Here is a 16890-nt window from a genome sequence, read left to right on the forward strand (position 1 = left end):
TAAAGCAGTTTTATGAGAAAGAAGCATCTTTACATCAATGAACTCCATGTATATGAAAAAACGGTGACTACCTGCACCATTTGGTTATATCCGGAAAAATATGCATACAAAAATAATTTCAACAGTACCTCAGAAATAAAGCTACATTAAATTAGTGTAATTCCAGAACAAGAGGACTGGTTGATGTTTCAATGCTTAGCAATTCAATTTAACGCTGTAATTCCCAGAAACTACACATTATCTCCACAGTAAGGATCCTCACCCTTGCTCTTCTATGACAGTCACATATATCACACCAACAAAAAATGAGTTACACAATTGATTAGCAACTAGGAAACTAATACACTAAGCAGCACTGCCAAACATACTTAATACTTAATAAGATTCCCCCTGTAAAGAAATCATCCAACACAAGTAAAGTTGGAAATTAATCATTCTAGTTTCAAACAGTTTATTTTTAATTTGACTAAAATTAGCCAAAATAATTTCAGTACTCATAACACTGGTGAAAATCTTACATTGCATGGCAGCATTCATTGTATCTGAATGCCATAAAACATACATTCAATGAGACTGTTAAAATCAAATGCAAAGGCACAGTAACCATTCAAGTTATATGCTTTTCTAATAAGAACTTCCAAACTAGAGTCACAGGTCATGTTGCATAATATATAACAGTGTTTTGCAAAAGTGCCAAAATTCACAAGACTAGTTTACACTGTGTATATATAAACTGAACATTTTTGTTTCTGGAAAGTTGTAATTTCTTACTGTAATCAAGCAAAAATATAGTTTATTATATGAACATGGATTCAGATGGTTAATGGTATCAAGTAGAAAGAGTTCGGGTCCATTACAAAAGTAGATTCCACATTATCCTGTATATGCTGTTTAAGATCTTACTGTGATTTTAGACAGCTGTAGTATGGAAAATCTATGCTCTGGCCTGGTACAAATGATTATCTTACCGTGTATGATGAACTTGTAGGATACATAATATTGAGCATGCTAAAATTGGGCATTTATTAGCATATATCTGTACTGCCATACACTGACAAGAATCAATGTAAACTGTGAGATATAATGCGCAATAAGTTCTCCTATTCCATAAAAGACTGACTAGAAGTCTTCCCAATTACATGGTCTCTAGATGGTGGAGGTAGGACCCTAACCTATTTAAACTGACATCACTCTTAATCCTATATATATGAAGATTTAGTCCTCAAAACCCAGGTAACTGTTAAATGTTTGCAAAGAAAAAAAAAACTTTGGAAGACAGAGTTAACTCTTAGGCAATAATTAAGGCATAGGTTACATCATATTTCACGATATCTTCAAGTAATAGTATCAAGAATTACGTGACAAGATTTATTATGTATTTTGCAGATATAAAAACAGATAATCAGAGAGGAAAAAATGCCTACTGCTTGTAAGGTTATGCTTTTTTCCCCTACAACTTCTACATATCTTCTCTTCCATATCAAAGATGACATAGCTGACAAAGATACAATCATTTGTGGATTTGAATTAATGCATGCCAAGGAACCAAAGCCCTTTGTTTTTTTAGTGATGTTGATGTTATTTCAGTATTCTCTCAGACCTTATACTTGCCAATGTGTTCACGAGCTATAATCAACCTTTGAATCTGAGCAGTTCCTTCGTATATCTGGAAGAAAAGAACCATATGATTAATAAACAATATACCTGAAAATCTATTTTTGTACAACTATGTTAAATGTCAGTGAACAACTTATGTGCTATAGATGTATAATTGAGATAATTAGTTCTTTCACTGAAACTAGAATTCCATTGGGCCATATTATTTTCTTCAAACAGTAGATCCAAATGGCATATGACAGTAAAAATTAAAATTCCAGATTTACAATGTGTTTGCTTTCTGGTTGGCTGCTGTTCAGGAAACACATGCCCAACATTTTCTACTTGAACAAACTGCACAGTGCTTTCCATTTCAGAGAGCATTTTCATTGAGTTACCTGTACAAATAGACTTCAGAGAAACAACTGGATTGGAATTGCTAGCTGTTGTGATGATTTTAAAATATGACAGCTTAAGGATATATATTAAGAGAGAACAAAAATATTTATACCAAATAGGTAGGTACACTTAAACTGTACATGACTATATTCTAAATCAGTAGAATAGGCTCCCAAGTAAATATGATCAGGATTAACCCATGTAAAAGTTGCTATTTTGTTGTACTGGTCCAGGGTGACATCTAAAGTTGTGATCATATGGATTACTTACTTGATAAATTTTGGCATCTCTCATTAGCTTTTCTACTGGATATTCACTGTTGTAACCATTTCCTCCAAAGATCTGGACAGCATCAGAAGCTACTTGATTTGCAATGTCTCCAGCATATCCCTTTGCTATAGATGCATAATAAGTATTTCTACGACCCGCATCTACCTCCCATGCAGCCCTTTGGTAAGCCAGGCGAGCAAGTTCCACTTTCATTGCCATTTCAGCCAGCATGAATGACACTGTTTGGTGCTATGGATATTGAAGAACAAAGGTAAACACTGACAAGTTAAATTCCACATATGATACAAAATGTGAAAGGATAGATAGCATTTTATCATACATCAAAACATACAGTGCCATCTTTTGTATATAGTAGAACAGAAGTGCAATGCATTGGAGACAACAGCCAAAGCACCTCTGATTTAAGCTTTCTATTATACATTTCAGTTTCACATACACTTGCACTTCCACTTTGCCAAATCTCAAGTTGATCGGCCCCATTCATAGGGGAGGCGGCCGAATCCACTGGTGGCAGGGGCACACACCTGCACTAATGGATTTGACTTCCCCAGAGCATTCGCCCTGGCCAAGGATGTAGGTAAGGGGGGGGAGGTTCTCAAGTTTAACCCCCTCCATTGCATGTCCGAAGCTCCACCCCCCGAATTTTTTGAATTTTAAAGTGTTTTCCGGTTTTTGGCCTGCAGGGAGCGCAGTTTTTAGGCTAGATGCACCAACATTTCAGGCTATCGTCAGGTGACGCTCCTGATGCTACCAGCCAGGTTTGGTGACATTTGGTTCAGGGGGTCCATAACTTTGGGTGCCCCATCCCCCATTGTTTCCAATGGGAGCTAATAGTAGATGGGGCTACCCTTTTGAGGGTCCATATCTTTGGACCCCCTGAATCAAACTTCAATAAACCTAGGTGGTATCATCAGGATAGTCTCCTGCTGATACCACCCAGGTTTGGTGAAGTTTGGTCCAGGGGGACCAAAGCTATGTACTCCCAAAGGGGGTGCCCCATCCCCCATTGTTTCAAATGGGAGCTAATAGAAGATGGAAGCAACACTTTTGAAGGTCCATAACTTTGGACCCCTTGAACCAAACTTCACTAAACCTGGATGGTATCATCAGGAGAGTCTCCTAAAGATACCATGACAGTTTGGTGCTGCTAGTTTAACAATTGTACCCCTGACAGCAGGCACCCCCCAAATTTCCCTAGATTCTCTTTTTAAATCCACCCCCTTCGGCATGGATTTAAAGGGAGAATCTGAGGTCCCCAGTTTAACATTGAAAGTGATGCTGTTTCAATGTTGTTTTAACTGGGGACCCCAGATTCTCCCTTTAAGATGGATTTAAAAGGAGAATCTGGGCTCCCTAATTTAAAGTGATGCTGTTTGGGGGTGAATCAAAGACATAGGTAAGGGGGGTTCTCGGGTTCTACCCCTCCATTACATGTCCGAAGCACCGCCCCCCGTTGTGCTTTTTTGTATTTTTAAAGGGTTTTTTTGGTTTTTGGCCTGTAGGGGACACAATTTTTAAGATACAAACACCGAAAATTCAGGGATTTGTTGGGAGACTCTCCTGATGATACTACCCAGGTTTGATAAAGTTTGGTGCAGGGAGTCCAAAGTTATGGATTCCCAAAAGGGGTGCCCCACCCCCCATTATTTCCAATGGGAGCCCTTGAACCAAACTTCACTAAACCTGGGTGGTATCATCAGGAGAGTCTCCTAAAGATACCATGACAGTTTGGTGATGCTAGCTTAACAATTGTACCTCTGACATCAGGCACTCCCCAAATTTCCCTAGATTCTCTTTTTAAATCCACCCCCTTTGGCATTAATTTAAAGGGAGAATCTTAGGTCCCCAGTTTAAACATTGAAAGTGATGCTGTTTCAGGGTGGGAGAGAAACCACCCCAAAACAGCATCACTTTCAATGTTGTTTTAACTGGGGCCCCCAGATTCTCCCTTTAAGGTGGATTTAAAAGGAGAATTTGGGCTGTTTAGATTAAACACCATCGAAAGTGATGCTGTTGGGGGTGGATTCCAGCATCACAGCGGCCACCCATGGGGGGCGGAGGGCGCAAACTTCAGATTTTACACTGGGCTCCATTTTCCCTAGTTTCGCCTTAGGCCGAAGGGGAGGGCAGAAGGGACTGCCAGCTGCCAGCTGGGAGACCAGCTGGTTGGGGAGCGGGGCGGCGGGGAGCGGGGTCAGCCGTCCCTGGCCTCAGAGAGCTGCTTTTATAAGCACTGAGGCTTGGGGCGAGGCTTGGGGAGGTATGGCCATACCCCAGAGGTGGGTGGGGGCGTGGCCCCGCCCCCGAGCCCCCCATAAAAAATCCATACCTATGTCCCTGGCCCTGGCAGAGAGGTGAATCCGCTGGTGTGTGACTGTTGCTGCCCTCTCTGACAGTGGAATGTGGTGCTGGATGCTGTGCCAGCATCCCTGTAGCACTCCAGGAGCATAGCTGGGGGAAGAGTCCCTGGCCCATTCATCCTGTTGCACTGGCAACCAGAACAGCTGACAAACCACCAAAAAGGTGGCATTAAGTTTATTCATTAAAATGCTTTTTGGAATTTTAAGCTTCTCCATGCCACTAGGAAGACTCTTTAGGGGTGGTGCTGCAGCCATGGATGAGCATCCAACCACTTGATTAGGGCTATATGTCTACAAGCCCTTTGTGTAAAAGGTATCCTTAAAACACAAGGAGGAAACTACATTATTTAAATGACTTTAGATTCACATACCTCTGCGAGTACCTTTCCAAACGTTTTTCTTTCCATGGCATATTTTGTAGCTTCCTCCAAAGCTCTCTGTGCTAGACCTACAGCACCAGCTGCTACCTATGAATTTAATGATAAGCCTAATAAATATACAACTCTACAATTAAAGTTTTAGTAAATCTCACATTTTAGATACTTACTGGAGGCCTAGTTTTATCAAATGCTCCCATGGCAATTTTGAAACCAGATCCTTCACCAATTAGTACATTCTCCTTAGGCACTCTCACATCCTCAAAAACAATCCCTCTTGTATCTGAGCACCGTTGACCCATATTAAGCTCCTGAAAAATGAAATATGTAGTTAGTTATTAAGGCAGCTCAACTACAGTGCAAATCTAAAAGGGCCAATTTTCATTAATCATGCTGAAAAAAGTCATTTGTACCCACAGAACACTAGTTTATGCACAGGACTATAAATATGCAGGTAAAGAAGAAAAGGTAGACTTGGAGGTATATATATTTTCATAGAACTTTTAACAAAGTTGTACCTTGTGACTGCAATTGTGAGGGAATCTATTTCAGTGTCTTTATTTCCAAATAAATTTGCTAAGGACTGCACTAAAAAAACAAAGAAGTGTCACAGTGCTCTGCAAGGGGCAAGCAGAATCAGTACTTGAGGCCTCAATGCTTATTCTCAACAACATATCACTTTAAATAGCTATCGCATCAAATTCTGAATCACAATATCTCAGCTTCACAAATGAAAGCTGGACATGGTTTGTGTTATTATATATCAACAAGAGCTAACTCCTGCTACTGGAGCCAAGATTCAAATATATAGGCATAACATCATCACCTTTCTTCCAATTTGGACTCCTGGGCTATCTGCTTCCACAATAAATCCAGTAAAAGCTTTGTTTGCAGGTGTTTTAGGATCAGGAGTAGTACGAGCTAAGAGAAAATACCTTAATACAAACATAGAAACAAGAGCAAGTTAGCTCACTTTTCAAGCAAAAAAAAATGCTTACAGAAAGCTTTTAATTGCTAACTTAACATTTACTGAACAATTTAAATAAAAGAGCCCAACTATTTTTTTAGAAATACCCTGAACAGTGTATTGGTTTTTACAAGTATAGATCTATTTTAACGTGCAATGTAGAAAGTAATGCTAGATTAGTTACAGATACTATACCAGTTAGCCTTGCCACCGTTGGTAATCCACATTTTTTGACCGTTAATTATATACTCATCTCCCTTCTTTTCAGCTTTTGTTTTCAAACCTGCTACATCAGAGCCTGCTCCAGGTTCAGTTACACAGTAGGCCTGGGAGGGAAAACGTTATATATAATGATGAAAAATCAAAGTGTAATACAAATAAATTTAAGCCTACAAAATGATGCACAGTTGATTTTGTGACTACCTATGATAGCTAAAAATCTGGAGTCATGAGGAACCAATATAGAAATTGTTCATGGAAACAGTGGAAAAGGTTTGGTGCACATTTCAGTGAAGTTCATGTATGTGCCCATTTATTTCAGTGCACTGACAGCCACACTATATTAAAATAAGCATGAGTACTAGGTTTGTGAAAAAAAACTATATTCTTTAAGAGTTCTTTAAGAGAAAGTGTTTGATAATATAGCTTGGAGTTTCCTGTTAAACACACTTGATAATGCAAAGTGTGGCTCAATATTTTTGAATTGGCTACAAAGTCTCTATGCTACACAACAGGCAAGGATTTTGATAAATAGAATTTTAACCAAAGGAATAAAAATGGAAAAAGGCATACATTGAGCATCTTGGGCTTTTGATGTTGTTCTGAAACTGATTAAAAAATAAGGGCCAACATTTTGTCCAAAGTCAGCAATATCAAATTGCACAAAGTGAAAACACTCACACACATCATGGGTTCTTCAGTCATTCTCCCCAGATATTTCTTCTGCTGCTGCTCATTTCCTGCAATGATGACTGGCATTTGCTAAAAGAAATGTTTTATTTGTTTAATATATAGGAATTAATTTTCTAAGCTAAGTATTATTAAGCAAATAAGAAAATACTCACACCAAGAGAATTTGCTTCAATAGCTGTTTGAACCCCTGTGCACCCATAAGCCAATTCTTCAGTAATAAGGCAGGCATCAAAGATGCCAAGGCCAAGGCCACCTACAATAAAGCATTAACAAAAATAAAAATGTAAGCCTACAAAAATGTATAGCAACAAATGCAGTTTAGGAATAATCTTATACAGATTGGCTTCAGTGAATTTAGTCCAGAGCCTCTCTGCATAGGATTTGCACTGTTAAGCTTATCTTCTAACAGCAAAGATGACCAAATCTGAGATTATTTAAATCCAGTGATTGCAGCTGAGAACAGACAATACAAATCTTCATGAAAACCTGAAAAACACCCCAACGGAGGGGCCTCACCCAGATCTAATGCCATACAGTCCATCCTCCAAAGCAGCCATTTTCTTCAGGGGCACAGATCTCACTTGGAGATCAGCTGTAATTCTGGGGGATCTCCAGGTCCCACCTAAGCCTGGCAGCAACCTCTGTGTAACTTGACTGCATGATTCAACTAAGCCTGGCTGCTTGTTACTGTTCAACAGCAGCCACCCTCTGAAAGATGTTATGTGATGTAGTTGTAAGAGCTTTAGAATAGGGTCTAGGAGACCCAAGTTTGAATTGCCATCTTGTTGAAGATCACTGGATGATTTAAGGTTAGGTTAGTCATGTACTTTGCAGCAAAACATAGCTCAGAGATTGTTGAAGGCTTTCACAGCCGGATTCAACTGGCTGTGGTGGGTATTCGAGGCTGTGTGGCCGTGGTCTGGTGGATCTTGTTCCTAACATTTCACCTGCATTTGTGACTGGCATCATCAAAGGTGTATCAGAGAGAGATGTAACAGACTTCCCTCTGTGATACACCTCTGAAGATGCCAGCCACAGATGCAGGCGAAACATTAGGAACAAGATCCACCAGACCATGGCCCCACAGCCCAGTAAACCCACCACAACCAATAGCTCAGATAGTTGTTGTGAGGATTAAAAGGAGAGTAGAATAATGTATGCTCCTTTGGAAAAAGAAAGTAATTCATAAATATAGCTGAAGATGGGAGGCAGATAAAAAGTAGGTTGGTGAGTGGCTGAGGAGAGAATGAGGCAGGAAAGATATGAGGGTTGCCAGGAATGCAAGGAGAGTTATGGGGAGAGGTCATTGGGAGTTGCCAGGAGTGTGGAATCAGAAAATAGTGTGAAAAGGAAGATACAGAAGAAAGTAAGGTGCCACCCCACATGACCGTGAGAGTTTCCAAACCATGCAAGTGGGCCTCACCCAGTAGCCAACACAGCTGGGCCACATTTTCCTAGATAAGAGGCTGCTGGGGAGGGGAGAGGGAAACTTTAAGACAGAGGAGCAAATAAAGATAGGTTGGCTGTTAGGTAGGAAGGATATAGGTTTTCAATACCATGTTGGGAAATACCTGGAGATTTGGAGGGGAGCACTTGGGGAGGGGAGAGATCTCAAAGGTCTATAATGCCATAGACTGCACCCCTCAAAGCAACCATTTCCTCCAAAAAAAGTAGGGTTGCCAACCTTCAGGTAGGGACTGGACACAGATCAGTTCACCTGGAAAAAATGATTGCTTTGAAGGGTAGACTCTGTAGCATTATATCTTGGTGAGGTTGCTGCCCTCTTCAAACCTCACTCTTCCAAAGCTTCTCTCCCCCGCACCCCACATCTTTAGTAATTTCCCAACTTGGAGTTGGTAGCCCTAAAGGGGAATTGTGGTTGGGAGATATTTTGTGATTCCAGAAGATTCCCCACCTGGAGGCTGGAAACCTTGAAGGAGAGAAGGAAGCAACAAAAGGGGAGAGGCTGTGGGGGCTTTCAGGAACAGGAAAGAGGAAAAAGTGGGACAGGGGGAAATAAGATGTCTTCTTGTGGGTGCCCACTTTTTATTTCCATATCCTGTTCAACTTATTCTGTATATCCACTTAAAAGTTACCAATATACCTTGAAACTGACATTCATATTTAGAACAATTCCAGTAGCTCAGTTACACTGGAGCCTATTCACTTGTGCATATTCATCACTGGTTGGCTACAACATGATCCTTTGTCGGTGTGAACGGCCACCACAAACAGAACTTCATCAACATTCCACACAATCCTTTTCAATGGAGTTTGTTCTTACACTCATCTGTCAGACTTCAAGCACACAACAGAGAAATCAAACAACAAAGGTACAAGCAAGGAAATAGTCCAAACTGTTTGACAGCACTGTTATTTTCATTAGAGCATCAATACATTAGACTTTATCTGATATCAGGATTCCTACCCTAAATTTCTGAAAACATTTTATTATGAAATTGGCTGAGTCTCCCATAAAAACATTCTTCTATTTACTCTGTTTTATAGCTTAAAAACCAGTTCACTCACCACAGCTCTCTGGTATATGTGAATTTATTAAGCCAAGCTCCCATGCCCTCTTTATGAGGGGAACAGGATACTAGAAAGAAGGAAGAAAATATTTTATGTCCGGCTTCACTAAGTAAGTGTCAATAAGACACAGAACGTTAAACAAGATGACTCCCCGATATATGGCAAGCCTACCTCTCCAGTTCTGTCATAATGAGCAGCAACAGGCAAGATTTCCTCTCTAGCAAATTTACGAGCTGTAGCTTGAAATTCTTTTTGTTCTTCAGTCAGTTCTACAAAACATGGCATTTAAATGGAAATCCTATAGCGTACCTGCAACATGATCTTTAAAGAACATAGTCAAAATTCCTACTTTCTTTTCAAGCAGAAAAATTCTAAACATTTTTCTAAAACTGCATTATTAGTACTTCCACTGGATGCAGGAAAGCAAAAAAAAAAAAAGAGTACAGCATAGTACAGAAATAATCAATATAGTCTTCAAAGACCCAGAGAGCCATGAAACACCATCAGTTGAAAGAAAACCACAATGAAAGAAATGGAGGGCAGAGGAAATCTAAAGCAAGGGAGTGAGAAATAGTAGCTTTGATTTATTGGAGAAAGTTCATTTTGTCATTTCTCTCTGACAAGAGCAGATCTGTAACTGGAGACAGGTTGCTTCATGTTGAAGATGAGAATTTGTCAACTCCAACTTCAGATCTGGTTTTACCTTTCTCAAAACTTTATACATTTTATGCTGCTTTTTCCTGAAAACAAAATTGTCTGTGGTGGATTCTACACAGGGCAAATATAATGGGTGTAGAATGCTATGTAAACCGTTTTTGGGGGTGGGGGTGGGGATGCTTTGCACAGGTCCCATCGTCAAAACAAGTCTGTTTTGACAGTTTTCAAATTCAGTTTTCAAAACATCCTCAACTCAGCATTTTCGAAAATCACTAAACCAGTGATGCTTTTGCAAAATACTGGGTTTGAGCTGCTTCCATACGAACAGCCAGATAGGAGGTGCTTTATTTCCCTGCCATCAACAGTCAGACTTTATAAAGACTTTATAATGGTTGCAGACTTTATAAAGTCTGCAACCATTATACATTTGCTGTAACGAATCGACCAATGATATTTTTAACACATTAATGGATAAAAGGAGACCAAGGTTATCCTAAGCCCCTTCATACAGCAGCCTACATTTAACAAATCGTCAATCTCATTTAACATAAAATCCCTTTGCCTGAATTGGTTACACAAAGAGAAAAAAAGTCCAAAGACAAACACAGAGATACTGCTAATTTAACTAGAAAGGTACTATATGGCTTAGGAACACTGAACCCTTTTCCTCTCCTGCCAGTGCTTTCCCTACCCACAATATAAATCTTCTCTCCAACTGCCATTTACTCCATAGTAGGAAAAGGTACTTTGGACTGTGCCTTGTGTATATTTTCTCCCATAGAACAAACATGAGCTTGGGGAATGAAATTCAGATGGGACAATCTGTGTGGTAGCTACAATGCTCCCAGCTCGTGTGCATGTATTCCTGTAATCGGAAGCAACCCCCCACCTGCCACTGCCACCATTTAGAAGGGAAAGCCAGTCATGAATTTTCTGGCATAATTTACTCAAATCACTAATTCAGAGAACTTTCCTTAGACATATGGAGAAATTTCTCACATGATGGGCAGCCTGATACAGAGGCCACCAGGGACAGTTCCACCACTGCACCCCCTCCAGAAAGCTTTCAGGCAGTGTGAGGGTGCAGCAAAAAAGAAAAAAAGTAGCCGCCTGAAAGCCCTCCATAGGGCTGAATTGAGGGCAGGACCGCTGCTTTCCCAGGTCTAAAGGCCAGGTGGAAGCCGACTACAGTCACCTCTATCCCCAATAATATTTCTGACTCACCTCCACTGTGCAAACGGGGCCAGTTATGGTGCAGATTCACTGATACAATACACAGTGCATGTTCAGCCACTGTGGACCCAATGGTGTCTGCCCATCGGCATTTTTGCCCCTCCACCAGCCAACATGGCATCCAGAAGTCAATTCCACCCTCCATAGGGTCATTAATAGACAGAATATTTTCCAGCACTTACCAAAGCTAAATCCAGCTGCAGATTTGATTTTTGCTGACGGTGAAGTAGCATGGCTAGACTGTGCTCTCCAACCATATGCAGCAGTGCCTCGTAATACCTGTATTTTAATTTTTTTTTTAAAAAAAGAATACATGTGGCAAAGACCTCCAATACAGTTTCCAAATTTAATTAGACAGCAGCATATACACACAAATCCATACTAATGCATGTGGTTGACCATAGAGAAGGTTATTTAACAAAGAACTCAACATCTTTTGGTTCAGAAGTCATTGATGTTTCAATGTTGAGACAACAGGCTTCCGGGACTATTCTGTTACAAGGCCATATGGTTCCAAATACAAAGAATGCCTCTGGTGAAGAACTGGTCTTTACCTGAAACACATTTTTTTATTGATAAGCTTGCCTTCCATATTGCATTGTGCTTATTCTTGGTGCTTCCCTTTTGCTGTACTACAACAATAAGCAAAGTTTCTTCCAGTCATTTCATAGTTCTGTTTGGGCATAATTGTTACCATTATTTATAGTCAGCTTTTCTCACTAGGACTCAAGGAAAATTACAAATATGATTTTTAAAAACTTCTCATTTTTATTCCCTTGTTGAATTAGATTTATTATAGACACAGAGAAGAAAAAAAGACAAAAATACATTTAATAAAAGAACTTCCAATTCCACCTGCACCAAATATTAATATTAATAACATTTGTAAAATTAGTTCTAAATTGTCACTACTAATAAATCTCAAACTTTTCTGATCTTCTATCTCTTAAATCTGGAAGTGATGAACTCATTTTTTTCTATTTTACCCAAAAAGTCTATCAAGGGTTTCCAATTATTCAAAAATGTTCATAAATTCTTTTCTCATAGCAACAAAGAAAGTTTAGCCATCTCAGCCAACTCTATCAACTTCACAAACTTTTCACACAACCAGTAAGAGGATTACAAAACATGATAACATCAGTCTATCAGTAAAGGGATTACAAAATGTGGTAATTTTTTGATCTAACAAAAATTCCTAGTACAACAAATAATGTAGTTGGGCTGGAATTGTAGAACAAAAAGAAAAAGAGCAACGGAAGTAAAGCATATCTGCTTAAAGCAACAAGACTGGACTGGAGACATACAAGTTTACGAGGTTTGACACTACCCCCATATTTTGTTTAAAAAATTTTTCTCTCTGAACAGAAGACAGGCAGGAAGGACAACTATTGTTCCTGAGCATCCTCTGAGTACCAGCCATTAAAACTCTAGAAATGCTAAGGACCATCCTGGCCAGGGACAATGAATGGCAAGGGCATACCTTGGCTGGAATCTGACATCTAAAATTAGCACGTTGAAGGTGTAAGGGCTAGAGGGCTAGATAGTGGTTAGAAAAGGAGTTCCCAACTTCTTTAATCCTGCAGGCACCTTTTAAATTCTCACACAGTATGGTGGGCACAGTCCAAGAATGGCTTCTGCAGGAGGTGAATCCAGCTACGAACTTGTTGCCCAAGTTTACCTTCAGTTATACAATGAAGCTGTATACAATGTGCTGTGGTGGCAATCGCTGCTAAAGTAGATTAAAAAAAAGCCCTGCCAATCAAAGCTCCAATGGCCAATCATAAGTACTGCTGGGCAACAACCCCACCGGGTCCCTATCCACTTTCTCAAAAAATTGCTATGCACTATGTAACTCATGGGCACCACATTGTGGACCTCGGGTTAGAAGTTTGGACTAAGATATATGATTCCTGAGCTCAAATCCACAGCTAATATGAACAGAGACTTTGGATTACTCACATCTTCCCAGGCTGAGCTACCACAGGGTTATTATAAGGATACAAATGGGGAAGGCAAAACCATGGTCTTCTTGGGTAGGAGAAAAATATGCGAGAACAGATGTCTCGTCTGAAAATCTCAACTCTCTGCATGTTCTAAAAACATCGAACAGCTTTGCGATTAACCTTCTTGCACAATTTTATTGAGTTTACAATTTTCTCTATGGTCACATGACCGCCGCTCTTCATTGAGCTGCTAAGCACAGGTTCTCATCCCTATTAAAACCCAGACCCCCCAAAGACTTGTCTCACTGCTTTAGCAGTAGAACTATCAGCGCAAGTCATTCTGCTGCGTCTCCTTTCAGAGCACCCTCCTCCACACGCCCACCACCGAAACGTGCAGGACTTCCAACTATGTAAACCGCCTTTTCAGTCACTGTGCAGACCATTCTGAAGCCTCAGTGCCGCCCATTAACCCTGACATGGGGTCTACTCTCTCTCTGCACCCCGGAATCGCAACCGCTCAGCCACACAAGCTTGGCTCCCCTCACCCGAGTCAGCCTCAGCGCAGCCATGACACTTCTCCCTCTCTTCCCGCCTCAATAGCACTCCGGGAGCGACCTTAGAGTTTATTGTCGTTCCCACTTGACATGACCGCCTCCCTCAAGCCTGGATTGGATATTCGGAGCCCGGCTGACAGGAACCGGAGGGCGGATAGATAACTACGAGCCCGGTTAAGAGCTTCTAAACGAAACACAACAGTAAACGTCGGGCGAAGCTACAGAACGGGTTATATCGTTCAAATTGCATCAGAAAAGGGAGTCACATATTTAAATCGTCCGCTCTGTTTTTTAAAAAAAGCAAAAGCTTTTTATAAGGACATGGGGAGAAAGGCGAGCAAAAATTGGTTATTATTTATATTTGCGTTCAAGTGTTTGTTTTTAATTTGGAGGAGTAGTCAATAAACACTCATATTTTGAACGGCTTGAGGCATTCTAATACTACCTTCCTAAGATTCTTCTGCTTCGCTCTCCTGCTTATGGCCTCACTGGCATATTTGTGGAAGTGAAGGTGATGGTGTTAGTTAGGATCACCATGGAGAAGTAGTTGAGTGGATTGATTTAGGGCCACAGCTGTTGACATATAGGTAGCTTTGCCTTTGCTGAGCCATCTGTTCTCTTCAAGGGTTCCAGTATAGCCCTGGAGTATCAATATATAGTTCATAACAAGCTTGAAATCTTAACAAACTTTTGCACTAATTCACCCCAAAATCACCACCTCAGAACAATGCCAGCTGAGCTAGTGGGGAAGGGGGGAGGCAAGGGAAAGCTAGGAGGAAATGTGGTGGTGTGGGTCCAACTGGCCTTTTGGGGTGGCTGGGGGAGAGGGAAGATTTCTGCTGACTCCCCAAGGGTTCAACTGGCCTTTGGGGGGGGGGGGGTTGCAGGGGAGGGAAGGCTTCTGCCGGAGTCTTGCCACCCCCCCACTAACTTTTGGAGACTCTGTTTCAGTTTCAGGCAGCTGGCAGGGCCTGGAGGTTTTCCTCCCCTTCCTGCTTGGTAAGCTCCACTTTCCAGGCTGGCCTCTGTCCCTCCCTTAAGGCTCTTAAAGGGAAAGGTCATCTTAAGACAGCAGTGGCGAACCTATGGCACGGGTGCCAGAGATGGCACTCAGAGCCCTTTCTGGGGCAGGCGTGCACAGAGTTCATCATGTAGGGGGCAAAAAATCACACACACACCTAGGCTGCCTGGGCATGATCCTTTTCCTGAGAGTAAGCTCGGTTGCAGGCAATGGGGCTTGCTTCTGAGTAAAAACCCTCCTAGGGTCATGATTCACCCATTCGAAGTGTTGCATGGTTGCTTCACCAAGCTTACTCTCGAGTAACATGCACCTCGGAGTCAACTGTTTTTTCTAAACTAAAACCTCAGTATTCAGGTTAAATTGAGATAAATTTGAGATAAATAAGTGGGTTTTGGGTTGCAATTTGGGCACTCAGTCCCAAAAAGGTTCACCATCACTGTCTTAAGAGGAAAAGTCCTTTTAAAGGGAAAGGTGATTTCCCTTTAAGAGCCTGGGTTTAAGGGAGGGACAGAGAGGCCAGGCTGGTAACAACCGGTACTGCGAACTAGGAAAAAAATTAGATACTGGTTCCCAGATACTGGGGAAATTGCACCTTTTCTTCCTTATGTGGGAATATCCCAACTCTTTAGCTCCCCTAATGGACTCCGGGTTACCCATGCACAGTAGACACTTGTCAGTACGTGAATATGGCCCACATTTCCGTCCAAATTCTCACCAACATAACCTAAGAAAATCTGCTCGCTCACCACTCCAAGTCTAAGGAGCTGCTTACTTAAGTTCAGCACTGCTTAAAGGCACCCTCAGATCAAGACTAAAGGAGTGGTGAAGGGCAACTTCAAACTTGGAAAAAACACTGAGAACTGGTTACAGCAATATCCAGAAATAAACGATGTCAAAGGGAGCAATATAAATATCTGAGCGGGGAATTACAGTATCCAAAAAGCAAATAGTTTAGTGTAAGCTGAATTATAACTTCTGAAAAAAATTGTCAATAAAATCTGAATTCTTATCACAGTTTATTAGGACAATAAGTTTTCCAGTTTTGAACTTAACACTTGAAATAATACCAAACGTTTAATAATACCAAATAATACCAAACAGGAATAGTTCAGAGACATCAGGGCATTCTCAGCATCATCTCTGGGTCCTCTGCTGCTCTCTTCCTTTGTTCCATGACATTTTCAAGAGGTATGCAGTTTGCCTCCCTTTCTGCCCCTTCTTCTAGATCTGAAGTCTGTTTGGTATAGAGACTACAGTAACTGTTCTTGTTCTTGTTCAACTATTCTTTGTCCCCCAGATCAGTTTGCTCATGAATGATTTCACTGAGCAATCATTTTCTTGAAAGTAGCTATGCCAAAACAATAAGAACAGACCATTTCTTTACTAATTTACATGACCCATCTTTTACAGTCTGCTGATTGTGTGTCATGATGTCATGTCACCCCATGGGTCAATAATGACCTGCTGCTTGTGCAAGTAATTGGGTTTCATATTGTATCATTCTTTGTTAGATCCAGTGGTGGAATTCAGTAGGTTCGCACCGCTTTGGCAGAACCGGTTGTTAAAATGGTGCTTGTAAACAGCCAGTTGTTAAATTATTTGAATCCCACCACTGGAACCGGTTGTTAAATTATTTGAATCCCACCACTGGTTAGGTCTGATATTAGTTAATCATACTCTGCATATCTATCAGCACCTGACAGAGGGTCTTCACCCACCCTGAACTGACTAATTTGCTTTTGACTGGTCATTATTTTAAACTGATCTTTCTTTATAATGTCCCCCTGCGCCCACTATTGCCCAATTCAGTGGTGGCGAACCTATGGCATGGGTACCAGAGGTGGCACTCAGAGCCCTCTCTGGGGGCACGCATGCACAGAGTTCGTCATGTGATAATCGTGTAATTATTTCAGGGAGATTACTAGCATTAAACCTAAGACCTATTTTTGGGGAAGCAGTGTAGGTAACCCTGTTAAGCGCTGTTAAACCCTACTGATTTTCATGGGAAGAACGAAAGCATGATCCTTTACCTGGGAGTAAGCTCGGTT

At 40.9% G+C, this 16890-nt stretch overlaps 1 protein-coding gene across 1 annotated transcript; it reads right to left on the reverse strand.

The window, feature by feature from the left end:
* Window positions 1–420: 420 nt before the first annotated feature.
* On the reverse strand, window positions 421–13917 carry ACADM (acyl-CoA dehydrogenase medium chain). Its single transcript, XM_048498228.1, has 12 exons — window positions 13813–13917; window positions 11507–11603; window positions 9606–9703; window positions 9432–9501; window positions 7055–7155; window positions 6891–6971; window positions 6186–6316; window positions 5850–5958; window positions 5194–5334; window positions 5018–5113; window positions 2266–2514; window positions 421–1666 (listed from the first exon to the last, which is right to left on the reverse strand). Exons 1-12 carry the CDS (start codon window positions 13834–13836, stop codon window positions 1595–1597), a joined length of 1269 nt encoding a protein of 422 aa, XP_048354185.1. The 5' UTR covers window positions 13837–13917; the 3' UTR covers window positions 421–1594.
* Window positions 13918–16890: the final 2973 nt, after the last annotated feature.

Source organism: Sphaerodactylus townsendi, linkage group LG05 (assembly GCF_021028975.2).
Source record: "Sphaerodactylus townsendi isolate TG3544 linkage group LG05, MPM_Stown_v2.3, whole genome shotgun sequence".
In the NCBI taxonomy this organism is placed as follows: Eukaryota; Metazoa; Chordata; class Lepidosauria; order Squamata; family Sphaerodactylidae; genus Sphaerodactylus; species Sphaerodactylus townsendi.